This window comes from Tigriopus californicus, chromosome 12, assembly GCF_007210705.1.
Source record: "Tigriopus californicus strain San Diego chromosome 12, Tcal_SD_v2.1, whole genome shotgun sequence".
Classification (NCBI taxonomy): domain Eukaryota; kingdom Metazoa; phylum Arthropoda; class Copepoda; order Harpacticoida; family Harpacticidae; genus Tigriopus; species Tigriopus californicus.
In genome coordinates, this window is record NC_081451.1 from 1621523 (window position 1) to 1648996 (window position 27474).

General features: G+C 41.4%; 2 protein-coding genes across 11 annotated transcripts in view; one reads left to right on the top strand and one right to left on the bottom strand.

Moving 5' to 3' along the window:
- Nucleotides 1-675: 675 nt before the first annotated feature.
- Nucleotides 676-10297, top strand: LOC131892179 (N-acetylated-alpha-linked acidic dipeptidase 2-like). The gene is made up of 2 exons (XM_059241963.1): nucleotides 676-944; nucleotides 7947-10297. Exons 1-2 carry the CDS (start codon nucleotides 819-821, stop codon nucleotides 10260-10262), a joined length of 2442 nt encoding a protein of 813 aa, XP_059097946.1. The 5' UTR covers nucleotides 676-818; the 3' UTR covers nucleotides 10263-10297.
- The window catches only part of LOC131891795 (serine/threonine-protein kinase D1-like), a 37247-nt gene continuing 20064 nt past the window's right edge, over nucleotides 10292-27474 (bottom strand). For 5 of the 10 annotated variants that reach the window (XM_059241460.1, XM_059241459.1, XM_059241458.1 and 2 more), the window contains 12 exons: nucleotides 25693-25835; nucleotides 23307-23431; nucleotides 21242-21372; nucleotides 20452-20697; nucleotides 18929-19117; nucleotides 18697-18859; nucleotides 18285-18619; nucleotides 18056-18209; nucleotides 17739-17914; nucleotides 16357-16656; nucleotides 15974-16152; nucleotides 13740-14141 (listed from right to left, as the gene is read on the bottom strand). In XM_059241460.1, the coding sequence (XP_059097443.1) occupies nucleotides 14057-14141; nucleotides 15974-16152; nucleotides 16357-16656; nucleotides 17739-17914; nucleotides 18056-18209; nucleotides 18285-18619; nucleotides 18697-18859; nucleotides 18929-19117; nucleotides 20452-20697; nucleotides 21242-21372; nucleotides 23307-23431; nucleotides 25693-25835 (2226 nt within the window). In that variant the 3' untranslated portion in view covers nucleotides 13740-14056. Of the gene's footprint in view, nucleotides 11149-12212; nucleotides 12354-13192; nucleotides 13349-13739; nucleotides 14142-14772; nucleotides 14835-15765; nucleotides 16153-16356; nucleotides 16657-17738; nucleotides 17915-18055; nucleotides 18210-18284; nucleotides 18620-18696; nucleotides 18860-18928; nucleotides 19118-20451; nucleotides 20698-21241; nucleotides 21373-23306; nucleotides 23432-25692; nucleotides 25836-27474 lie in introns of those variants that run through there. The other 5 variants (XR_009374464.1, XM_059241461.1, XM_059241462.1 and 2 more) reach the window with 5 other exon arrangements.

The window sequence follows — 27474 nt, forward strand, 5'->3', positions numbered from 1 at the left end:
TGAATTTGCCGCCATAGCCGCTTCTAATCATGCCGATCGGGATCGAAGCGGGGGAGGAGGCGGCGGCGGCGGCGGCGGTGGTAGCAATGTCTCCAACATCACTATGACCTCTGGTGGCATGGTGTCAATGGCCACCAGCCAGCCCCTCCACGGTCAAACCGTTACAATCGTGCAGGCGCCCTCTCAAACAGTGACCATCCCTAACGCACAACTCCCTCAGATTCCCATTCAGTTGCCCACTCAGCCCCTCAAGCTCCAGGGTACGCACATGATGAGCCAGCAGCACGCGCCCAACACGCAACAGTTGACCAACGACACCCTCCTGAATGCTGCGCTCAAAAGCGAAATCCCTATGACCCCTATCACACTTCATCTGCAATACCCTTCCTTGCAGCCTATGGTACAAATGCCGCAACAACCCGTGGTGCAACAGCAACCAGTGCAGATCTCACTTCCCACCATTGACACATCAGCCATCTTGAATTCGTACACGTCAGCTGGGCCGACCGGGGTTAACACCACCAGTGTGACCATCTCGAATGCCCAGCCTGTCCCACAATTGGCGCCCCCCACCACAGCCTACAAGAAGGGATCTCACCAGGCGTTTGATCCCAACACCAAAGTCGATGATCTGATCATTCACAATAGTGCTTACCCTTTTGGTATGGGATGCTCCGTGTGTAACTATGCCCCGCAGACACTCCGCTATTTGCGGGATCACATCCGAAAGGTACATTTGTCGAAGCTGTTTCCTTGCACCTATTGTGACCTGAAAACAAAAAGGAAGGCTGATCTCAAGCGCCACATTCAAAGGATTCATGAAGATCCCAAACGACAACAACAACAACAACAGCAGCAGCAACAACAGCAACAACAACAACTTCAGCCTCAGCAGCAGCAAAACATCATCGTCAAACAAGAGGACTATATTCCCCATTAGAATCTGATCATTATGATTAATTTGGCATGTGTTACTTAACTAAAAACGAAAAGCTAGGGGGATAGAGCTCGGTGTACCATCTATTTCCCCTCCACCCTGTATTATAATGATAACCACGAAAGTTCAGCCTTGGCTCCCGGCCCATGATAGGTTTTGTTTAATGTCGAGTGTAGTCCCTTATCACCTGATTGCATTAAAATTCGCTAAAACGGTCTTGCGTCTCCATAATGACTTTTTTTCCACTGGTTAAAGCGTCGTGGTGGGCGAAATCTGTAGCAGATAACTTTGACCATGGACTTCTGGAGATGTGGACTGCGAACTGAAGCAAAATTTCTTATCTCCTACACCGTACACTTTTTTCCAAATAACCAATTCATACGGCCACAAGATCTTGTTGAATAGATGTACTTGGCCAAACTTGAGCCCAGGTCTATGCTTAGGGAACTCAAGAGATGTGTCCAAACTTATGTAGTAAACACCACATAAAACTCGAATTTCCGGCCTGATGCATTAACTTTTGACAACATAACTTTGAAACTAACCGCATTACAAGTAAAAAGTATAAAAGACGACCTGGCGTTGATTGAAAAGATTAACTTTTATTATTTTAATCCGAAAAGCGACTCAGAGTGGCTATGACCAAGAGCAGGCCGATTTGGCGGCAACCTTGTTCACAGTCCATTTTTTCTAGATATGTTTTTTTTTTTGTTTTGGACTTAGATGGCAAATCCTTTGTTCGGCCTACCATCGGATCATGAGTATCTATCGTCATCAAATTTCATCTCACCCTCGCAAATGACCACGGGTTGGCCCGTACAAACCGTGGAAGCAGCAACTAACTCATGGTGTCATTCAAATGCCACAAATGAGCTTGGACTCGACTAGTCTGGGATCAAACGAAGGGTAAACAATAATGAAAAACAGACTCTCTACCGATACATCACATTTTGATTCAAAGTCCTCCCATTTCAATCCAACTTAGCATCTCGAAACCCTTGGAAATGCAAAGTTACCACGAGAAACATGGGTTTTGAAGTATGGGTAAAAAGAGTCCAGCATTTCCATTTTGCCAGGAAGCTAAGCAAAGTGAAGTGAGAGATTGAGTTTGGACATGGCATCGCATGTGGTCAGAGGGCATATCATATACAAATAATAAAGTGAAGCACATACATGCAAGGAAAAATTTAGTGCAGCACTCTGATTTTGGGCATTTTGTGGAGGAAAAATTTCCCATCAAAAACCTCTTTTTTTGTTTCATTCGACTCCTCACCAAAGGTGTAGGGTACGCATACTCCTCACATTTACCAACACAAAACAAAGTTGTCTTTTGACCCGGAGGACCTTCAAGCTTTTCGAGTTCTGAGGCATGACCAAACGGTGAAATAGTTTTTATATAATGAAATAACTCAATTGAATTTCCACATGAAAATGGCGGAATATGTTAGGAGTTTAGTACTTTTTTGTGACTCTTGGTCATGTCAGTTTGTGATCATGTTATATAAAAGTGTATATAAAGAGTTTAAAGCAAGAATAAAAGAATGAATGGGTGGTAGGATAAAATAGTTGACAAGGGTGTGATATCACAGAAAACATGACTAGAGTTGGTTAAATGCATATGACATAAGTGAAGAGGGGATTGACAGATAGTACATAAACAGGAGGGTAGTGGTAAATGATAAAAATCTTGGTTATTGCAGTAGAGTGGGTGGGTTAGGTTGAACGGATGCTCTATCAGCTCCCGTTGTTGAGAGACTTAAGAAATCACCATCGACCTCAAAAGGCTCTAGAGGGTGTTTTATCTTTCTCTTAGAGTATGCATTAGCAAAAAAAGCCCTCGGATTCGACCACCTGACCTCCTGAATCACTCAAGTCTCAATTTTTAATTGTTCATCCTTAATGGAGGCCTTAATCCTCCCTTGGGTCAAATCCAACTTTCTTTGAAGGCTAGCCACAACTACTGGTTTCTAATTGTCCTGGGCACTTCTTCCTAGTTTGCAGCTCCTTTTGACCAATTACTTCCAAAAGGTCTATGGACTGTTCCTTTTTCAGCATTGAAATCAAGTCTAGTTCTTCTACTCTTTCTTATGATCAACGGCCAATGTTCATCTTTGAACATGAGCTTAGCCAGACCACGGACTTCTAGAGATATGGACTGCAAACGGAAGCCAAAATATCCTATCTCCCAAACTGCTCATCTTATTCCAAATAAGCACTTCATACAACCACAAGATCTTGTTGTATATGTTGGTGAACTCAGCCCAGTTTGAGCCCAAACCCATGCTCAGGGAACTCGGGAGACATGTTCAAAGTTATGTAGGAAACACGACATAAAATTTGCATTTTCGGTCTGCTCTGGATCAGCTACATAAGCTTTGGACAACATAACTTTGAGACGATGGACTTTGCATGTCAATGATATAAAATTGACCTACCGTTAATTGAAGAGATATACGTTTCTTATTTTATGACTTTAATTCGAAAAATGGCTCAGAGTGGCTATAACCAAGAGCAGGCCGATTGGTCGGGAAGCTCGTTCGCAGTCCATATTTCTGGAAGTCCGTAGCCAGACCTACGTAGAGACCTTGGTCAGAGACACGCGAGGGCCTAGCCAGACCGCCTCTAGAGTATTTTTTGTGCAATGCTTTGGAGTAATGGTCGACCCTATCCATGGAGTCCGTCAGTATCTCAAGAACATGATGATCTGACAGATTACTAGGCGTCACATGGACATACTGGATCAGATCAGGGTCATTGGAAAAGATCAAGTCCAGAACGTTATTAGCTCTGTTGGCTACACCAACATACTGGGAGAAATTGCGCAAGATCGCAAACTCCTCCAGCTTTTCGAACGACTGAGATGTCGATTTCGATACGGGAATATACCCATCGGGACTAACCTCCCACTCTACAACGCTAGCCGGAAAATTGAAGTCCCCTACAAAGAAAACCTATGAGCAAACTGACTGGTCCAACTCATTTCCTACGAATTTGAGAGCTGACAAGAACGAACTTACTGAACAGATCAAGCCCTCGGATATGACAAACTAAGACCTCTTCTTCTCCATTAGACATTTTACATGACTAATGTGCAAATCATTCCTAACATATAGGCATACACCCCCCTGTGGGAATATGGGATTATCAGGGCGTAGTCTATCACAACGAACTAAGTTGAAACCAACCATGGCTAACTCTTCATCCAAGACCCCTGGTCGAAGCCAAGTTACTGTCATGGAAATGAACAAGACCTGCCTATCTAAAGCTAGTTATAGACGATGCACCTTCAAATTAAAGCCCTTTTACGGGCTGATTGTTCATCGATGGACTAGTGCTATCAATTCTTTGATGAGGCCTTCTATCCTTAAAAAATCCTGCTTTTGGACAAAGTCCACCTTAGGTGGAGGATGAGAGAACCTCTGAGGAGAAGATAAAAGAGATCACGCGGATTCTCTGGCCATTGTAGGTGTAACGAAAATAGCCTTAAATTCCATTCATACTATCGAAATCGAGAGTTCAGTCTATCTATGATACTAAATATATCTAACTATATCTAATTTCAATATTTCTAAATCATGGGCGAGCTGTAACTCGATTGAGTAAAGATTACATGTGCTTTTAAAGCCATTTGTTCTGATTTGAAGTAAATGTAAAAAGCAGCCCTGAACTCTTTTGGGGTCTCAAAATATTCACAACAACACATATTAAGCAATGGATGTTTGAAAAAAGGTACGGACCCTAAAATGGAGCCATGGGGAACCCCTGACTTGGCATGATGTCTATCACTAAATGACGCTCCAGCCGTAATTTTTGCCTCCTAGCAAAAATGAAATGTCTTACCCCATTTGTAAACGTTGCCTTTAATCCCGCCTCTTCCACAAAAGGCCATGATCTTCTTTAGCAAACGCCGTAACAATATGAAGATGAACACCAACTGATTCATGACTCTAGATGTACATCTCTTCATGTGCATTCATATAAGCATATACATGCTTCATCAATTGGACTAAAATGCGTCCAGAGAATCACCGTGCAGAAAGAGGGGGAACTCTGGCCGCCACCTGAGCATACGATTTAAAAGATTCGTTGGCCTCATGATGACCACAGAGGGGATTAAGGCTACAAAGTTTGGGCAGAAGAGAGGTTAGAGGAATTGAGGATGATGTTGGAGGAGAGGGAGGGGAACATTGGGAGGGAAAGAGGGAAGAGAAAAGGAAAGGGGTGGGGTAAGTCTGTTGAGAGACTTGACAATGAGGTTGAGACAACTGCTGTCTCTTCCTCCTAATGCCCCTGAGATGGGCTTTTGTGCATTTGAAATTGAGGCATACCTTGTGCCTAGAGGGCTGACAAGCCCTCTACTTGTGCCTCAATGATCTCATGCACGTAAAAATAACATTGATCAGATAAGTTTGGTCTTGATAGGGCAAAAAACCTGAAACATTGGTCATTTGAAATTTAGGGAAGAGTAATGGCATACGTCGCGATCACGTTCTAATGTTTGACGTCAGGGTGAGCTAGGGAGGAGATCTCCCAACAAAGCGCAAAGCTCCATGGTGGCATAAAACGGCAGTTATGGGTAGAGCAAAACGCCTTTCACGGACACGTTGCCATGTCTCGCTCTCCTTTTATCATGTATTGAAACCTACTTGCCAAGACCACTTGAACCTGATATTAATGGAATGATTAATATAGGCATTAATAACTTTGAGCAATTTGCCAACCTTTGATTTGCGAAGTTTTAGGGACAAAATCTCCAAGTTAGCTATGTTTTGCGCCCATTGTAGCCTGTTTCATGTCCAGGTTTTTTAAATTGGCAATCTAGCTTCTTGTGGCTCGAACTAAAGCTGATGTTCAAACAATGCCCGAGTTTGGGTTTTTTTGCGAACTGATCATTGGGCCATCCTGGGTTTCTAGGTATTCTCCCTCAAGCGACCTCTGGCGGCCAAACGATTCCTGACTTGTGCCATTGTAATGAGTAGGCTCCGGAAAAAGATTGTTTTTTAGGGTCAAATCATTACTAAAACACTTTTTTCAAAGCACCAAGTAATTCATTTTCACAGGAAAAAAAATTCAAACGTTAGGATATAAGCTTGTTTAAAAGCAAAAAGCCACATAAAAAGACAACGTTCAACTAATTTTGCAAAAGTTTGAAGCAACCACCAAAGGTTTCAATATATTTCATTATTTCAAAATCTTTGAAATCAAAAGGCTTTGAAGTTGCCTCCTAACTTGGACCACCGAAGTAATACCCTAAACCATGCAGGTTTCTAGATCAAATTTGGTTCCTCCGGGTGCTTTATTTTAGCTATCTCTCAGGGTGAAAGGACCTGGGCTAAAATGCAAATGTTTTTATATTTGATCTTTTGCTTGGAAAGTATTCAATAATTTATATTTATATTTTATTTGCATTTTTAGGAAAAGCTTGAGCTTTTGCCATAAAAGCATGGAGAAATAGTGTAAGAATTAGAGAACTACTATATAGCAACAAACCAAGAAGATTGGGAAATGCAGTATGCGGTATTTAAAGAAGGTGCAAAAGGTATCTTTTATAAAACATCTTCAAGAGTATCCATGAGCTTTTTCCTCAACAACAAATCGGAATCAATTGTAGTGAATGTCAAGGTTTACAGTTTTGAGCCCCCCAATCCTGTTGCCCCCCCCCACGCACACACATACTCAAAATTAGAGGTTATGAGAAAAAAAATTGGGGGACAACTTAAAATCAATGTAATATTAAAAAAAATATTTCTCCGAGCCCTTGTAATAAGTAAGACCGTTACAGTTCTACGTAAGTAACGGTTGTAAAATAAAATACTCTTGTAGGTTCAAGTATTTGTAACTGGAATCCGTTCCTTTTATTGAGGAACGGCTAACGCCCTGCCAATTTGTCTATTTGGCGAAAAGCTGTTTTTCGCGATTTTGCGCGCGATTTATCGAAGTCTTCTAGCACCGCTGTTTGTAAATCATAAATCCTGTGTGCCATTAGAGAGATTCACAGACATGTAATAGACGACTGAGAGGATTCGAAGGCACTAGCTAATACCAAAGTTGATCCTTTGGTCAAATAAGCAATAAAATATGATTGATAGGCTGTTTCCCTTCTAGCTAAAGAAAACACTGATGTCTTTCCAAAGAAAATAGCCATAACAAAGACAATCTCAACATGAGCAATAAAGTAACATTCCTGATAAAATTTGTCTTATATAAATTCTCCCGCTTGATCAATCATTGTTTATGATATGATGATAAATTCAGCCAACATTGAGATTTTCCCTTACTCGGCACTTCGAATGCAAGTTTTAAGTAGTGTGGAAAAGACATTTCGATTGTCACTGGTTCTGTCTTCGAACCTTTAAAATGAAGGGCTTCGATCTTTCCATAGTTCATAAACGCATGCTCCAATAAGTATGAAACCTACTTCTTATCATTATTTATTGCTTTAACTGCTTTCCTATCTTGACACATCATATAATTTTAGTACCAGGATTAGTTGTTCAAAAGGTTAAAGCAAATGGCATTAGACTGAATTAAGTGTAAGCTTTTACAATCCCGACGGAATAGTTAGAACTGTTTTTACATAACAAATACTTTTCCTATTCTAGAACAAACCATTTTTTAACCTGTCTCCCTCTAATATTCGTAGGGAATACGTTGGCGTTGTTGATCTGGTAACATCTTTCAAGTCAGATTTGGACAAATTTTAAATTAGCATTCCACATGAACCCTACATTTAAGGACTAGCTTGGTCGGCCACCTCAAACTCGTTGGAATACCAATTATAATATAAAGATTAGCATTTGAAAATCGACATTTATTGGTACTGTAGCGGTTAGAAATGCCCGTGAAAAAAAAACCAAAAAAATTAAAAAAACTACATTTTCATGCTTACAATGCATATCAATGTTGACTTGTGGATTTACCCAAAGCTACAGTTGAGTGTTATTCAACATTAAACAAACCTAATTGTTTCGCCGGGAACTCTGATTACCCTCGGCTTATAAATATCAAGATGAGCCACACGAACAAAAGAATTGAACTTATCATGGGATGGGTCAAGATCATAACGTTCTGCGTGGGGGGATTTATTCTCGGTGGCGTGGTGTTTTTCGTAACGGGATGGTTTACGGCGCCTTATTCCGAAACCATTTCCAACGAAGATGAGTCCAAGCTGGCCATTATCAAGCGGTTAACTAAAAACAAATGGAACGCATTTGACATTCAAGAGGACTTGAACAAAGTATCTCCGGATTCAATGAGAAACTTCCTACTGGAGCTTTCTAAAGAACCTCACTTGGCGGGTTCAGATCGGGACGAGTATCTGGCAGGGTGGATCAAATCCCAATGGGAAGCCTTTGGTTTGGATGTTGTGGACCAGGTCAAGTATCAGATGTTACTCTCCTATCCGGATCCTGCGAAACCAAATATGATCACTCTCCAGGATGACGAGCACGGGTTACTTTTTGAAAATTCAGTCATTGAGGACGGTGTAGAAGGTGATGACACAAATTTTGTGGACGCTTTCCTCGCGTATGCCAAAGCTGGACAGATCTCGGGAGACGTGGTGTACACAAATTACGGGAGAATTGAAGATTACGAAATGCTGATGGATCCAAACTCAGAGTATTTTACCAATGTAACGGGCAAGATCTGTCTGACACGTTATGGAAAAGGTTTTCGAGGCAACAAGGTTCAAAACGGTGCGGATAATGACTGCATAGCCGTAATCATTTTCTCCGATCCAGCTGACGTTGCAGCTGAAGGGACAGAGGACGTCTACCCAGACAGCTTTTGGTTGCCAGAGTCCGGGATTCAGAGGGGATCTTCCTTCTTGGGACACGGAGACCCTGAAACTCCTGGGTGGCCGAGCTTGGACAACGTGTACCGGGTACCAGATGATGTGCTAGCCAAACGCTTGCCACCCATTCCTGCGCAACCTATTGGTTACAAGGACGCCGCCGTGATTTTGGGCGCCATGTCGGGAGAGCTTGTGCCTCCGGATTGGATGGGAGGAATTGCAGGGGTCGAATATAGGTTAGGCGGGTCGTTCGACCCTGAAAAGTGCGCCACCAACTGTAGGTTATCAATTGAAGTTAACAATAAACTAGAACGCAAGGTATCATCCAATGTGGTGGGTATCCTCAGGGGTTCAGAGGAACCAGATCGGTACGTCCTATTAGGGAACCACAGAGATGCCTGGGGCTATGGTGCCGTAGACCCCTCATCCGGTACGGCCCAAATGATGGAAGTGGTCAGGATTTTAGGCCAAAAAGCGAATACAACAGAATGGCGCCCTAGACGCTCTATGGTATTCCTCAGCTGGGGAGCTGAGGAATACGGCTTGATGGGTTCCACCGAGTTCACTGAGCACTACCTGACCAAGCTTAAAGAGCGTGCCATTGTTTACATCAACTGCGACATCTGCGTGGCAGGCTCTGTGTTGAAGAGCTTTAGCACGCCCACCGTCAACCATAAACTCTTACAAGCCACCAAAGTTGTGCCCAGTCCCTTCAATCCGGAACAGAGCTACTATGAGTTCTGGCACAACTGGACCAGCCAAGGTGATTCGGGCAATTCGGAGCCAGTGACCAACCTCCCTGCAGCTGGAAGTGACCACGCTTTCTTCATCTACGAACTGGGCATTCCCGTCATTGATTTCTCCGTCAAACCCGACTTTCATGAATATCCCAACCTTGAATTCTACAACTATCCAACCTATCATACAGGTTTTGAGACATTTGCATTGGTGGATGAAATCCTTGATCCCGGTTTCAAGCAACATCAGGTCTGCGCCGGCCTCAACCTTGTCATGGGACGTAGTTTGGCCGACGATTTGTTGCTGGACTTCGATCCAAAACAGTACTACCAACTTATGAAGACTTCTGTGGACGATTTTACTACATCCGGGGTAGAAGATAAGCTGTTATCCTTGAATTTGACATTGAAGCATGTTAGGTCAGCTGTTCAGGAATTTAATGACACAGCAGCCCTATGGAACACTCGGCGGTCATCCAAGGCAATCGTTGAAGACCCACTAGCATTGCGAATTTTGAATGATCAAGTCATGAAGTTAGATCGCACCTTCCTGTTGCCCGAGGGTCTCCCGAGGAGGACCGAATTTCGGCATGCCATCATCTCGCCCTCCGAACATGACAGCTATGGAGCAGGATCTTTCCCCGGGATATCCGATCTACTTTTCCATTTCGATAGCCTGACCTCACAGGAACAGGGTGACCGCACAAAACAACTTGATCGACACTTGTCCGATCTCATGATATTGATAAAAAATGCTGCAAATTTCCTGAAGAATCCGGAAATGATTGTTTAAAAACGCAGTTAGGAAAAAAACACGTTTGGTTATGACTTGTGATCATTTATTTCTTGTTCACTGAGCAGTCTTGAACACATAGATATATTTATACCAGTAAGAGGATCAAGTGGGATATGAACGCTTTTCAATGGGATGAGGGGGCGGGGGCGTGTTCGTGGTGAGGATATGCACAATCATATACAAATGTGGGTGTAAGAAGTGTGATATAAGATATAACATTGATATAAATAACTAGTAGCATTCTCGATTGTTGCGAAGGTCTTTTTTCAGAACCACGTTCAAAGTGCAGCCATTGGTAAGTTAATGAGTTTGGTCATATCATTGGAGATGTGTGTGGGAGTAGTAATAAAAGCGTCAAGAGTTCACATCTTATGTATACTTTAAAATCTTGGAATCACGTGGTTTCAAGTTCAAATACAGAGGGACGGGGTCGTCGAAGGAGAAAACAGGAGTAGAGCGCCAAAATCTCTAAATTAAATATTCCACAACCGGAGGGGGTCATACATTCAACTATTTGAGGGCCAGAGGAGCAGAGGAGCAGAGGAAGCTTTAGTGCTAAGCAATGGAGGAGAGACCATGATCAAGATGTTGAAATATAAATGGAAAAGAGGCAAGAGGAACAAAGTGGACCCTCCATCTTTGAGGAAGGAGGCTTTCTAAAATCGTGTTAATCGGTGGCTGTGGTCAGGTTGGCTAGTTTGTCCGCGACAGCGTTGCCAAGTCGGAGTTGGTGTTGCTCCCATCTAGAGTCATCCGACTCGTGAGTCAACCATCTGGCCTTGAACTTGTTCTCAAGTTCGCGTAAATCACACCAGGTCTCATAGCTATCCAACCAGGGATGCATTAGAGATTTATCCACAGAGTATCGCTTTCGGAACTTGACCTGAAAATAAAACAGCTTGACTGTAGTTGGCAGACCTGTGTTGTAATTCTAATTGCAACTATATTTTTTATGTAATTGTAACTAATTACATTTGAACTTAGAGTAATTGTAATTATAACCATCTACTTTTGGACCAATTTAATTGAGCTGTTTCAATTACAAATTACACATGACACGTTTTCATGCACCCACTTTTGAATCATTTGTAGACATATTTCATTGTTCCTTTTGTTTCTTTGGTATGCTGTGGACAAATGTATCTTAATATATATATTAATATATATTATATATCTTAATCTATATATAAAATCTTATATCTTAATATATCTTGGGCATATTAAAAAAAGCATAAATGCAAACATGTGTTTATGCATTTCCAGATACAAACGTTCATGATATATCTATTTTCAAAACATTTCTGAAGAAACTGTGAACATGTCCGCAAAGCCAACAGCGCCATCTTAACAACAAAAGTAGATCCTCCTACAACCACAAAACATTTTCATGTATACCCTGAGGGTAAATTGTAAGCCAAAATGGCAGGACAATTTCAAATAGGGTCCTTAAAACATTTGTAAATGACGTACTGTATACTTTTGCTTAAAAATGTAATTGGAAGTAAATGAATTATAAATGAGAAGTAATTGCAATTGAACAAGTTGGAAAAGAAAGTAATTGTAATGAATTAAAATTCAGACCAATATGTTTGTAATTGTAAATAATTATTACATTTATAAAGTAATTGACAATGTGTTTGACGTCGCATGGAGCACTCAAAATCAATATTTTCCAACTAGTTTACGTGATAAGTACACCAGGCGCCGACATTATTACAAAGGTCCATCATGTCATTCAATAATTATTGAGGAAAAAAAACCGTTCAGAGGGCTCACAAATCCCTTAAGAATCACTAAACGTATGACAGTGCACCATATCAAAACATGGATATTTAGGTTTTTGAACAAAACTTGAAAACTATGACCATGACTTATTTCCTTCAAGAAGCTAATTTCAAGTTCAAGCATAACAAATGACTGGCTAATAAACTTCTTGGAGGAGCTTACCTGAAGCAGATTCCCTATGAGATCAATGGCTTGACTGGATATCTCTTTCCAAGGATGAGGAGGATACATGAAGGCCGCATTTTTTATCTGTTCACCAATGTCCTCATCCTCATTAAAAGGAAAAGTGCCAGACAAACTCACCTATTAGCAAAACAGATATTGATTAGAAACGTCAACTGCGTCACAAATATCCGTTAACGGACAATCCCTGCAACAAAGTTCCAGGTTGCACATGACTGTTGGCACCAGTATTGCTATTTCGCATCGACTTACTGGTTTTCATGAGCCTATGTAGAATCAGTAAATGCCAAAGAATGTACGGTGACACTGGATAATTCAAAGCAAATTTAGAGTACTGACGTTTGCCATTTTTCTCTTGTGGTTTCATGGGTTAGAAATGCCCTTAAATCCTTCACTTGGCAGAAGTAAAACGATTTAGTCCGGATGGAACTTATTTCGAAATCAAGCATTTAATTGAGCTTTCATAGCTTAGACTTGGGAAAGGAAATAGCAAAAAGTTACGAACGTACTTCATGGGTACTAGTCTAAAAGGCAATTTGTCTGAAAGTATCAAACTAATAAAAAATGAAGTTCAAGCCTCAATCAAATCTCACCTATGTCAGAAGCCTTTTATGTTTTGAGAAGGCTGGTTCAAAATAGTTGTAAAAGCCCACTCTGGATGGAGTAAGGCTAGATTATTTTTCAACTTTGGTATTAGTGTAAAGACTCTTAAACCGGAAACTTTAGAGTCACACACTTTTTCAATTAAAAACTATTCAATATCATGCAAATCTGAAACTTGCCGTACCTACCTCTCCCGTCTTACACAGCTTAAAATATATCCCTTCAAACATTTTCTTGCAAAAAAAAAACCTGACGCCTCTTTTGGTTTACCTGCCTCAAAACTCAACAATCATCCATTCAAGGTTCGGTTTGAGGTCCTTTGTTCCTAATGATGCAAAGAACAAAGCAATACTCACGTAAATGATCACGCCAGTGCTCCACATGTCAAGGCTGCGGTTGTAGCCTTTATTCCTCAGCACTTCGGGGGCCAGATAGGCAGGGGTCCCAACCACAGATTTTCGAAAGCCTTTTTCACCAATGATGCGGGCAAAACCAAAATCACAGAGTTTTACCTATTCAAGAGAAAAGAGGCCAGATGAAAACTGTTTTTAAGGCTGGTCGAGGGAACAATCATATAGAGGACACACTGGTCAAGAGCAGACGGGAAGTGGTTGGTTGTTCTAAGACATTAAACAAGGGTCGATGATCATTCCTATTCAAATATTCTTGTAGCGACAAGATTCTTAAATACAAGTTATGGTAGCTGAGAATGGTGATTATTATGTAAGAAGGGCTAGCAGATAGAGGATGGAAAGAGAAGTTGGCTAAATTAGATAGATAGATGGATGGATGAATGAATGGATGGGGCTGATTAACATTCATTAATTATACATTTCTGATGGGAGTCTTTGAGGGTGCATGTTAGGTGGTAAATTCATTTAGATGTTAGTGGCATGCACCTGAGTTAGGGTGCAAAGCATGAGTGCAGAACGTGGAAGCACCTATTTTCATAGAGTTGTCACAGAGCGTCAGTCTTGGTCGCCTCACATGTAAACACTCAAAGTAGTTCCGTGGCCCCGGAATTTCAACGCAACAAGATCCAAGTTTCAAGTGTACACAAGCCGACATCGAGGAGGATATAAACCAACAACCACAGCCACACACATGACACTCAACAGATACAATCATTGACCCAAGAGCGCAATAAGTGTAATGATAATAATACCCACGAATGACAACTATCATCAAGTACAACACGGTTGTCTGACGACCAAAGAAAGTTACAGATCGGTAACAGTGATGGGCTTTCTGGCCTCTCCTGAGTGATTGGATGAGGATGAGGAAGACACAGAAGCAGCCGATAAGCTGTAAATAGGCAGTTTGAAGTTGACAAACAGGAACAGATGGAAGAAGCACCTCAAGACAACAGAAAATTAACCATATCCCCAACCAACTTTCCCTGTGGCAGATATTTTCTATGACAGTTGTATATACACCAAAAAGAGTTATTGACAAACATTACATCTTCTCCAACCAATCAATAATGGAGAAAACACACCAATGGCATACCAATTCCAAAGGGTAATATATTAGCCCCCCTGAAAAGTAATTGCAACCATCACTATCATGACAGATGGTAGAGGTGGTTTTGCCAGAAAACAAGTTCAAGTTCCCCAAAACTTTTCAATTTTTTGTTCCCCACTTCCAAGTGAGGAAAGAGAAAAGAGAGGAAATAACTGGCCATCCTCACAAGTTTGCTTGTTCCGTTTTGTTCATTCTGGTTGAATTCTATGATTTCATTTAAAGATTGATCTTGAGAAACCTTCCCATTATTGGCATGCCATTGATATAAAGAAGCTTATGAGCAATAATAGATAGCATAGGGATGCTAGGGTCAGACGGAAGGGAGAGCGAAAACCATCCTACTTGGAAGGGATAGAAAAAGAACTGACTAGATCTTCTCTACTATTGTAAGAAAGATCACTACATGGCTTACTTCTTCACATGTTTGAGGTGGATGGTCTCAAGAACAGCCTAAATGGCTTTCTGGTCTTAAAACTGCAAAGATCAAAACATCAAAAGGCCATCCCAGGTTTTACTCACTGGATCTACTGGTTTTGAGGCATAGGAAGAAGAAGCTTCAAAAAGACCCCCGTAAAGTGAAATTTGTTTGAACTTCCAATTCTGGTAATTAATTGAGCAAATATGGAGAAGCCCTAGCAATATTGCCGAGGTTTGACATATTTTGAATAAACATCAGGTCTCACTTTAGTAAATCGAAAAACGAAAAGCAATGCCCACAAATTAAATACAAAACTCATATTCTACACCCTGATATGCCTTCTAACTGAAGAGTACGTTTTGAGTGTCTATTCGCGCCAGACTTGAGCTCAAGAGTGCTTCTAAGATCCTAATACACACTATCTATATACAATGACGGCATAGATTAGATGACATCGTCAGTAAAATCCAACAAGATTTCTTTAGTGTGTAGAGGGAACCCGGAGAACTCGGTGAACCCTCTCTAGAAGTCGTAAGGTTTGCTACAAAATGGAAAATCCTGTCGATGTAGCGATTTGACTTGAAATGCTGTAAATGACAAATTGGACCCGCTTTCAGAGGGAAATGGGCCTCCAACTAATGATGAAGCCTTTCTAAGACCATTAGTTCGGCCTCATTGAATCAGTGGTGGCTTGTAACTGAAAGGCTTGGAAGGCATGCTCTACGTACACTAATGACTAATAGAAGCTCTCACGCCAGAATTGTCCAGCGTTGCAAAATGTCTGGATTTCTACCTTCAAGCCCGAAGGATTTCGAAAAGTCAACGACACTTAATTGGTCGCCCCGATTGAAGCAAGCTTTACAAAAAAGCCCAACTTTTACGTATAGCACAAGCGGTAATTTATACTTTAAAGATAGCCTTAAAAGCACTCCAGAGGACAAGAAATACCACGATGAAACTGAATATGCAAATTTAAAAAAATCAAACCCCAGTAGTCCGATTAAGTGTATCGTTGATTGGGAGCAGTCTTGTTGATTGTGGCAACAACAGCAACGAGAACAATGCCAATTGGGTGTTTGTTTGTGTGGGTGGATGAGTGTATGTAAATGTGTGGCTTTACAGCCAAAGGTTTCAATGTCATTGTGGAGTGTGTTTTGGTTGAGGTGGTTGACTCGTGTCTTTTGGGGTTGTTCACCTTTCTTCATCGTAACTGAGCTGCTCATACGATGTGAGCCACTTCTGGCCCACTTTGACCTCGAGATCCTCTAAATCTTGTTTAAGTCTGGCGTTGGCCCCAAATGATATGTTGAAGAAAGGATCGTTCAGAGCTTGGTCGACCGTGTAGCGCATATCGTGCCGAACCACCAGGCATTTCTATGTAGAGAGTCAAAGAACTGTCACTCAAGGATTCTTTTGAGGGTTGGCCGGCCGTGGGATCAAAACGAGATCCTTTACAATCCCTTGGGAAAGAGGGATTACGGGGAGGATATGAGCCACAAAGAGGGGTGCTTCGATCCCCACGGCCGCCAAAGGGAAGATGCTTTCGTTTTTAGAAGGGGTGGACGAGTCATTGAGTACCTTAATGAAGTCAATGGCGATCTCGCTAATTGACGACCAAGGTTTGGCCGGATACATGAATTGAGCGTTCTTTATCTGATCTTCGATATCAACGTCCTCATTGAAGGGAAACTGTCCGGACAGCGACACGTACACGATGACCCCGGTGGACCAGATGTCGAGGGCACGATTGAAACCCTGTTTCTTCAGTCGGTTCGAGTACAGGACCTCGGGCGCCAAATAGGCCGGGGTGCCCACAATTGACTTGCGGAAGGACTTCTTGCCAATGATACGAGCGTAGCCGAAGTCACACAACTTCACCTGAATATACATAGTAGGTACTTCAAGGGATGTGTCACGTAATGGACACGAGTAAGGCACGCAACCTGCCCAACACACGGGGCTTTCATGAGCATTTGAGAGTTTTGGGTTTGAACGGCATGAGAAGCTCACTGGTAGTGTCAATCTAGCTTCAAGATGGTGGCAACCTGAGGCCGATGCCCCCTGCAGTTTGCACAATGCAGAATGTTTATGAAGACACTTCTCTCAAATATGGGGATTGCAAAATTCCTGCCAGGCTCTTGTTCCTTCCTTAGACGGAGCTTAAATCCTGCATTTACTTGCCATGAATCAATATGAAAACAGAGTATGCGCTTTGTTCTTCAAAGTACAACAAGACTATTTCACTTCAGAGCTAGATTCCTTGAAGGGATGGGAAAACCATGTTTTGGTTTCATTTTTAATCATTAGTGAGTTAGTGCCCCTGGTCCACATAACTACCAGACAATGGAACATCATCAATGTGATTGATGTGATAGCACAAGGATAAATCAACCACCATATTGAAAGCCTTAAAAGGTCCTTAAGTGTATAAACACACTCGCTTGATTATATGCATATGTTTTGCAGAAAAGGTAAAGAGCAAAACAGAAGAATAAATGCTTCCATGATAGCTTGTTTCTTCCAACTTTCATTTAGATTGACCATTGCATCAGGATTGCAAAGTGATCATTGGCACTCTTTGGGATGTGATTTTTGCGGTTTTGATGGAACAAATGTATTTGCTGATGCAGCCCACCCAATGATAAAAAAGAAAGAAAATATGAAATGATAACTCAGGCTTGACCATCAGCTTAGGCCCATTTCCTGGAGTTGATTACTCCATGCTGGTTGGCCGTACCCTTGTCTATTAAGTGGGAGTGGCTTTGCAAAAGACAAAATCATAATGTAAGAAATGGGTGAACTACATGTTTTTGCTTGCTGACTAAAAAGAATGGAACAGAAAGTCTTGACATTGTGACATAAATGTTGCCATTGCTGGCATAATCATGGATCCAAATGGTATTTACAAAAGAAAGAAAAAGGTTTTGCAAGGAAGTGTGCAGACAGGTGGTTGATCCTACCTGGGGAAAGTCAGAATCTGAGGAGAGAAGGACATTTTCCGGTTTTAGGTCACAGTGCACGATATTCTTGGAATGGAGATGCTTTAGAGCCACTAGGATTTGAGTGACAATGAATCGGGTGATCCTCTCAGACAAGCGACCTTTCTCACTTGACAAGATCATCTCAAGCATATCACCTGAAATGACGTTTGGTTTCATTATTGCGACTGAAAGGAATGCCTGAGAAAACACACGGTTTCCACTCCAGATAAACAGTCGTCCATTGCCTCTCAGAAGATTAGTTAAAAAACCTATATACCTACAAAAGCTTGTTTTACCTTTCAATTTTTCCATTACGACAAAGATCTGTTCGGGAGTTTCGAACATGCGTTCCAAGTTAACCACCCCCGGGTGGTGGAGATTCTGCAGAATTGATACCTCGTTCTTTAGGGCGGCTTCCTGTTTCGTAGGGAACCGCTTCTTATCGATCACCTGGAAAGAGCAACACGCCATCTTGTGTCAAGGATCAGAGGCACCATTGAAAATCAATTAACCCGACAGTCCCACCTTAACGGCTACAGTGTGACCACTTGTTCGATGAACCCCGCCGTAAACAATCCCGAACTGGCCAGAACCAAGGATCTCATCGGAAAAGATTTGGTAGAGTTGGCCAATATCCTTCTCCTCCAGCTCTGCGATATTCTTCGGGACGGAGCGGTTCACTTTTGGAACAGTCGATCCCCCTGGTGGCGGGGCCGTGGCGCCCGTTTTGATGCCTGTGGCTGCAGTCCCAGGGTTACCAGTTTGAACCGGCATTAAAGCTTGTCGAATGGCAATCTCCCATTGTCTGGCCAACTCCACTCCCAGATCGTTGTCAACCTTTCCATTGACCCCAACCTCCCCTGGAATGGCATCAATAGAGCGATGATTTGCACCTGCAGTGCCCCTCCTCTCAAGGGAGGTGCGATGTTCCACTTACCCACAAAATAGTCTACGTTAGTGGTCCTAATTTCGAAGCAATGTGTCACCTCGGCCCCTGTGGAGCATGCGCCGCCGCTTCCACTTAGAGCCTTTTGAGCAGTTTCCACGGCAAGAATTTCCGAGAGAGGAATCTCTTTGTAGTAATTGGTCCCCGTGTCGCTCTAAAGACGCCAAGGTTGCAATGATACAATCCGAGGGTAACCGAGCCACTGAAGGGCAGCAATACTTACTTGGAAGAGGGTGATGGACTTGGTATCGAGTCTCCAGTAATGCCTCTTCTTCATGGGCCCCTTGTTCGTGAAATGAACCAACCATCCTTCCTTGAGGATCTTGGAACCAATTCGCTTGGTCTGTTTCACAGATTGGACCAATCGCTGGACTGGGATGTTCGGTTGAGTTGATTGAGCGCCAGACCGAGTCTAAAAGAGCGGGTAAAACACAAGTCAAAAATCCCTTGCTAATAATTCGAATCAAAAATGTCTTGGACAATTTGATATGAGTTTAATGACGAACTCTTTCGACTAGAGGGTACCTACCTTTCGGTTTTGTTCTCATTTTGTGAACTTCAAATGAATTTTTTGAAATATATGCATACTTGGTCATATTTTCCATTAACATTCTACAATCTAAGAATCTAAGACGCTAACGCATACAGTTATCGGAGAAACATGAATAACTATCCAGAACCCACGCAGCTCCTGCACTTTTTTGAGAATACAAATGCAAGCTCGTTCGTACTGGCGTTGAGCAAAGTTTGAACCAAAACTTAGGTACATACTTGCAATGGGAGAAATAAAGTTCCGACTAAATTGAGTGTGATCGTTGCAAAGACTTCTGAAAGTCAAGACGACTTCCAGCATCCATCAATCGCACCTTTTTCCCCGATATTGAATTGGGCGCAACTCTGTCATAAGACTCACTAGTGGCCACTGTTGAGCTGGGTACCAGATGGTACATCCCTCCCTTTCCCTCTAAATTGAAGGATTACCCAAGGTCGCCTCAAATCTCCATAATTTGACGCCTTTCCAGGCAGAAGGCAGGCACTGCAATCAGCATGGAACAAGAACTGTGGACTACTTCAATATCTGAACTGGACTAGCTTATTTGTGAGAGATAATCTTCAATTTTGAAAGAGTCGCGAGATATACCATGGCACTTAGATAACTAATTCTCACAATCTAAAATATTTAAAATTCCAAGCGGGAGACTCTCAAGGAGTGTGTCAAAGTTTGTTACGCGACACATTGCAATATTGAACCTTCAGGGACTGTCTTGATGAAAAACGAACCCAGACAAATATTTTTTCTCCATTTGGAATGCTCATGAAAAAGGTTCACGGAAATACAGGGCTTTTAACAAATATTAGGTACAGCTAGAGTTCTAAGACAAGTGGGTGTGTTTTTCCACCATCAAGAACTTGGAGAAGTTTCATGTTGCTAAGTCATTTGTAAACAAGCTTGGTATGAGAAACAAAGCACTTGAAAATCAGATACTTCCATTTTCTTATGATTACACTTTCCACTTGACAAGGCTCTTTCTCGAGTACAATGATTTGCAAACTTCTTTTGCCATCGCTTTCTCGACAAATGGATATTACTTTAAGTTGACACTTGTGTTCCTGTCCAAACTGACACTTTTTACCCTAATAATGTTACCCTCCAGATTTTGAAGAGGTCTCCTTCCTGAAGTGTTGTGCATAATCCTGCCAATTTGCATGAATAATAACCAAAGTACCGAATGAAAAATGACTTGCCTCGGCATCAAAGGGATTTGTGGTGGTTGTCGTGTTGGGCGTGTGGCTCGGTGTAGCCTCCTCCGAGTCTGGCGAGGTTCGAGCCTCGTCGTCGCTATCATCGCCATTGTAACCCGGTTCGTTCTCTGTAGAGTCGCCTTGCTTGTCCACTAGAACCTCGTCTGGCATCTCACCCGTACAGTCCCTTGGGACCTTTTCCAAGCATTTCTTATGAGCGTTGTACCGACAGTCTTTGCACTGAACCCCCTGGAAGAATTGAGAAAGGAACCCTTTAATTTTACCAAGGATCTTGTATTTCAGCTAAGTAGCCTTAGTGGAGTGAGAGAGGGAATATCTTTCTTCCACCTTGCGTGACGAAAAACAATTTAGCCAGCAAGATGTACGGTTTATGGCCAAGGCGATTGCTATGTCAATACAATTGTAGACTTTATCCAATCCCCCTGGAACTGGCCTTATCATTTAGGGTGATGCTGGACTTTAAATCCAGGCCAGCAGTAGGGCCTACTCAAATTAGAGCCTCAATTTACTTGCTACATTGGTAAGCTACCCTTGCTAGTTACTTAGTCAGAGTCAGAAGTGTTTGCTTTGGTCTTGCGTGAGGCAAGCAGGTGTTGGTAACGACCTGACCATAGGGTTCAAATGGACCCTTTGAGTAAACAATGGGGTGCCTCCCTTTGCCCAAATGAGATTCAATATTGTTCCTTGAGGGAGCAAGCAAAGAATTTCTCTGGGGTCTATTAAGGCACAAAGCCTTGATGGACCTTTGCCTGTCCCAAGGCTCATAACTCACCTGTTTGAAGACTCCGACCAACATTTTGTTGCAGAAATGACATTTCGTGGGTTTGGTATAAGTGTGGAGGACAAAGGTGTGAGGGATCTTGAGACGATGAGCCATTTGGACATCCACCCAGACAGGGCGACCTTAAAAAAACAACAGGAATAAGCCAGGTTATTCATGCATTATAAAAACAGCCTTTCCTGAGACAACGATTCTTTCAGCGCATCAAGATTTCATAAACATTAACGCAACCTCTCTACTTCTGGGAGGTCATTTGTTTTTTATCAGTGGGTGCCAATAACAGATGAATATTCTTTTTTCTTGGCACTCTATCGTCATGACACAAAATAAACATATTAAAGATGTTGATGAATTTAGAATTTTGTTTGTTTCGAATGGACGAGCATTTAAGGTCTAAAAAGTTCGACTAGTGAAAATTATTTCTTCCTCTAGAGACTAAACACGAAGATTTTCAAGAACATCGATTAGGCAATTTTGATTTTTTTTTTCATTCTAGTTCATTCCTCCCTTTTTGTAAAATTTTAGCCGTGAGAATGGCAAGAGTGTCTAAATTAGACATTTCACTTCCCCACGAGAATTTGACCCGTCACTGCAGAAACTGCTGAACTCTAGAAGAGATTGTGGAACGAAAGGTCTCAAAAGATCCAATTTAAAAATTCTTCAGACCATTGTCAACAAAGAGTCGAATCTCACAGCAGAGCGTTGCGCTTCGTTTCCAGCACCCTAACAAAGGGCTCTATTACTGGAAATGGGTCCTCTTTTTGGCCCTTTTCACATGGTTTATGTCCATTGGAAAGCTCGTAAAATACAAAGAGTAACAACCACAACAACAACAACAACAAAGAGCACTCACATTTGCTAAATTGGGCATCTTTTCTCTAAACGAGTATTGGTATTGAGTATTGACCACTTTGAAAAGGCCATTATTCAATGTATGTAGGTTTTGGTTGCTTGCTAATGCTCTCAATTGAGTTGACAATACATGTTGGAGCAAGGGGATCTAGTTTGGACTTGTTTGATTTGCAAGAGGGCCAGAGAACAGGTGGAACTAATTTCTTTTGACGGTGGGAAAATGCAATCATTAGAATGAATGTCTTTTTGCATTTCCACTGCATTGATTAAAAGAAGGACAATTCCTATGGGTAAAAGAAGGAGTTTGAGATAACCCAAGTTGAAAAACCTGTTGACGAAGATGAGTATTCGTGAAGTCAAATCAATTGGTAATAATTTTCTGTTAATGTCAAAGGTACCTTGCATGGAATATTGGCTAAGAAAGTTACCCTATCAAATACTCAGCAGGAATAGTGGTAGTAAATTGGATTCGTAAAAAAAATCACCAATAGATGGCACCCAACGAAGCGAGTTTGGCAAAAATAGGGAAAAAATAATCTTGATTGGGCTTCTGTATCTAAATTTCGATATTTGAACCCTTATACCATTTGATGCTGAGTCCACTGACACTTGGCTATTATCCGTTGAAGTTAATCTGTCTTTAAACTGCTTGGTTTGTCACAAACTGAGATCAAAATATTGGGACAATTGTTGAAAAAATGATAACTTTTTGTCGTTTGGTAGGTTTAGTAGGAAAATGGTCTGAACAAAACAATAGGGCCACTTAAACTTTACACATCTCACACACTTCAGGTCAGATTAATGCAAGATTATGAAGTATTCTTTCCGATAACGGATGCAGCGCCACCTAGCTTGTTACGGGCCTAGTGTTCTCTAGTATGGTCCGTTGACAAAGTTTTGATGGTGGCATATTTTAACTTTTATATCTTTTCATCCAAAGTTGAGAATCTAAATGGACACAAATTCATATTCCATGGATTTTTAAATGAAAAAGTCACGAAATTGGCACCAAGTAACTGACATCTCCTTGGCTTATGCCCTGTACCTAAACCCATTGCCTAACATTCTCAACTCGAATTGACTGAAAAATAAGACAAAGTGGCAAGCAAAAAGAAAAAAAATTCGTATTTATTTCATCTAGAGTTTTAACATATCACTTCTAATGGGCAACAAACGACATCCCAAGGGTACAAGAGAGCCTTACCTGCCGAAATAACCGAAGGCGAGCGTTCTCTCTTGGAGGAGAGCAACGGACTGAGACTCCCATCACGATTGGGCGGGGCCAAGAAGTTGCTGCCATCCCCTGTGGAGGTGGTTCCCACGCTGGAACTGGAACAACAGATGCAAGAGTGAGATGTTAGACATCCGTGGTGAAAACAGGAACATGAGTTTCGGAACTGGCAAGAGTTTGACATGCCTCCTAAAATAAAGGCTCCAGATCCAAAAGTTTTTTATGGGAGAAAAAGTTGGGGTTTTCCGTTGTCTGGTCTGTCAAAGAACATTACTACATTTCTTTTGTGGAGGATCTGGAGGACAAGAGTGGCAACCTCTTTGACGCATTCAATATTTCTCGTGAGAGTGCTTTGCCAGCCGATCGTTTGGTCTCTCAAATCCAATTCATAAAAACAGAGGAAACTTTTTCTGTTGTACAAATGTTCCAAATGGGATTGAACCCCCTTGCCAGTCATAATATGGTTATTATCACATATTCATTTAGACTTGTTTCCATTGCAGTAGAACATACACAAAACAGACATGATTTAGAGCATCAGTCAAGGTTTTATGGCACTTGATCACAAACAATTCATCTATGATTAAAAATGAAAAGGCTCTTTCTAATGACCGTACACTTAGTTTGCTTATTTACATCGATTCATCTGAATTTAAATTGACCTCATAGATGCACTTCGGTAATCAAATGGGGCTGGGTCTAGAGACATCACACTTTAACACCTTCAAACATCAACGTTGCCCAGATAAATGACGTCACTAGGTTGTGTGAACAAGGAAATACGTAACCCTAAGTGAAGTAAGTAAGTGTGTGTCAAGCATCTCTTTGTGAAACAGGGTGTCAAGAAATTGATGTCCCATTTATCAATTTGACCTTTTATCTAACAACTGGTGAACAGCTTGATAAAAACATATTTGATCTTTTGAAATGAGTTTTGAGCTTTAAAATAAAAAAAAAAATCTGGACAAATTTCCCGAGGAATTGTTATTTAACATTTATCCTTTTGAATTATCGTGTTTAAAGGGATTTCCAAGTTTGTAACGGAATTTAAAATTTGCACAGCCCTTTATTCCCTTGAGCCAAATTGAAGTATAACTTCAATTCTTTAGACGGATGCATATTAAGGCAAGGGACCATGAATCTTTAGGCCATTTTTTAAATTGCACTACCCTAGAGGGTAATCATAATGTATGTCTTAGAAATCTTTCCTCGCCAGTCATCCACAAAATAATCATTCTAAAGTTGGAATTATGTCTCAAATGCCACAACACCTTCTTGGAGATTAGATTACGACAGGGAATAGCACAACATGTTGTGACCAAATTGCTGAAATTGTAGAAACCTTACAGAGAAGGATGATAACAATAAGGACATTCGGCCAAAGTGGCCCGAAGAATGGGTCTTCGTTTACTTCAAGGGACAGTACAAGAAAATAAATTATCCCACCCTATCTTGGTCATGTCTTTCCGTTGTACAGAATTGAATTTGGGATATTTTCTCTCATACAAATACTTTTCTGGATAAGAGAGAAGCAATTCATTTTCAAGGCTCTTTAGGAGAAGAAACAGTTTTGCTCCTCTTTGGCAAGTTATCCCTGTCTAAACAAAGAGCTCCTACCAACTTCTTGGATCTGGTTTTTGTACGTATAACGTCTTTCAACTTTTAATAGCAACAAAAGAGGTGTCCCTTAACCGCGTGCCCAGAATCCTCCCTCTGATCTCTCCAAGGTTTTGTGGCCTTGGTCGAAGACTCAAGGTGTCAAGAAAGGATTACCCAAGAAATTTACAAAGCACATTCCTTTGGAACTGGTTTCATGAAATCGACTATGATCCAAATAACATTGGTCCACCCGAACATTCGCTTAGATTCCGGATCATTTATATGAGTACATGAGAACTCCTGAAATCCGAGACAAATTGAACATGCGAGACGAGCGATGTAACCTGAGTATCAAGAATATAACCAAGCAGTATGTAGGGATGCAAGAAGGTAGGAATCCCCAGAAGGCTTTCTTGGTCTCTTGGAAAAAAGATGAGAATAAACTTCCGTGGCGTCTTGAATAATTAATGGGATCGACATTTCCTTACTCACTCACATTGCCATCAAAAGAGTGAATAAATCTGCCTTTCCCTTGAATGTCATTGCGTGGCCTGTACGTCTTTAGATTGGTCTGATTTGTTTGCCTTTGTTGTTAGTTAGTTGGGGGAAAAAAACCTTTCTTCATTTCCATTTTGGTGCATTTGTCCTCCCTTGGCGTTGCTTTCGAACAGTTGTCACCAAGCTGTCCCATTTGTGTCGTCCAGAAATGAGTTCAACAGTCACGGATGTGAAGACGGTGGTAGATGAAAACCGGACTTACCTTGAATGAAGTGTGGAAGAACTGCCCTGGAGTCCAGTGAGGCTAAAGGACGACCGGCGTCGCTTCTTGTAGCTGCAATCATTGGGGATCTTGAACACGCAACGCTTGTGGAAATTCAGGCCGCAACCTTCACATTTCAATCCCTACAGAAAAAAAGAGTACACACATTAGATTTTATGGTCTTAAAAATGATGAAATCATTCTGATAGAAATTGAACACAATAAAGTTAATTAGACATAGGGATTTCGCCTTCATTTTACCATTCTTTTTATTTTTTGCTTTGACCTCTATTATCCCTATGAGTCTCTGAATGAACAACAACAACAACAACAACATATGAAAAGTAAGGAATAAAACACCATCCCATTTTGATAAGGTCCCTGATTTGCAACGTCGCACGGCCCAAAGAAAACGGGAAGAGGCACGGTAGATTGCTACATAAACTGGCCTTGCCTTGACTTGAACGCAATTTCTTTTCCGGACATTATGTGACCCGAGGCACTAATTGAATATATTGAAAATTTCCCTTTGAAGACAAGGCGGTCAAGTCCAAATTGATATTGGTTTGGGTTCAACTCCAGGCTGGCAACCATTAGCATGTTAATAAAGCCTCCATTTTCCAATTTACTGCCTCTAACAGACCATGCAGGCCAAGTGAGAGAGCTGTCATCTGACTCTATAACAATTAAGCAATACATTCAACAGCATAGGGTAAAAAAAAAAAAAAAATTATTTCCTTGCCATAGTATTGGCAACAGGAATAAAGCAAGTCTTTTAGTGTATGCAATCGATCAAAAATTCACATGAATTTGAAGTTTTAAGTTGGCTTTGTTAATGTTTCATGGGGGATCACAAAATTTGTATTGGTTCAATGACCAACATGGAATGCAATTATGCCTAGTAATTGTGTTAGATGATATGAAATGCAGTAGTCAGGCAGTCTTGGGATTAGGCGCAATTTTACAGTTGAAAGTCAGCAGAGTAAGTTCAAAGTTTGTAAATAAAATTCCTTGTTAACCGCCAAAGGGAGGGTCTCATACTCTAGTTAATTTCCAAAAAAAAATCTAATATTTTCTTAATGTCATGAAAACAAAAGTTGATCTAAAAACCGTCGTTTGGTTGTAAACCAAGATTATCGATTTATTGTTGGCTAACACATCCCATACTCATAAACTTGTGACAAGTCTTTTGAGAGCAAAATGTTTCCCAACATCTTGACAATGTCCTCTCTTTTGGTCTAGTCATCTACCATCTCAGTGACATTGGAAGTCTTTGGCTCATGTTCGGCTCGTTTTCATTCTTGTTTCTGTCTTTTTTTGAAAAGCAAAATAAATCGACCCTCGGAGATACAATAGCGCAATGACGGTTCCACTCAGCTCCATAACAGATGGTCCCTCCCGTGGAACATAAATTTTACTTTCTTCAATTTGTCTTCCGTGCCAAAAATACGTGGTTCCACACTCTTCACGTGCACTACTTCCAAAAGAAGCTTCAGCACCAGTCATCATAACCTAGATTACCTGGAATATCAACACTTGTCATGCCACCAAGCATCCCTCAGCTAATTTCCCCAAATGGAACATCAAACGTGACCAACTGACCATGAACGGGAAACGACAGAGTGGCCAGATTTCCTGGGGTCACAACCGCCTAATTAGATTGAGTAGCCGTCTAAAGGACCTAGAGCTGTCATGCGCCAAAGCCACACATGACACATGTGAAGCAAAGCAGACTGTAAAACAGATGATGACGAAGACCGGACGATGCCATTGAACAACAAA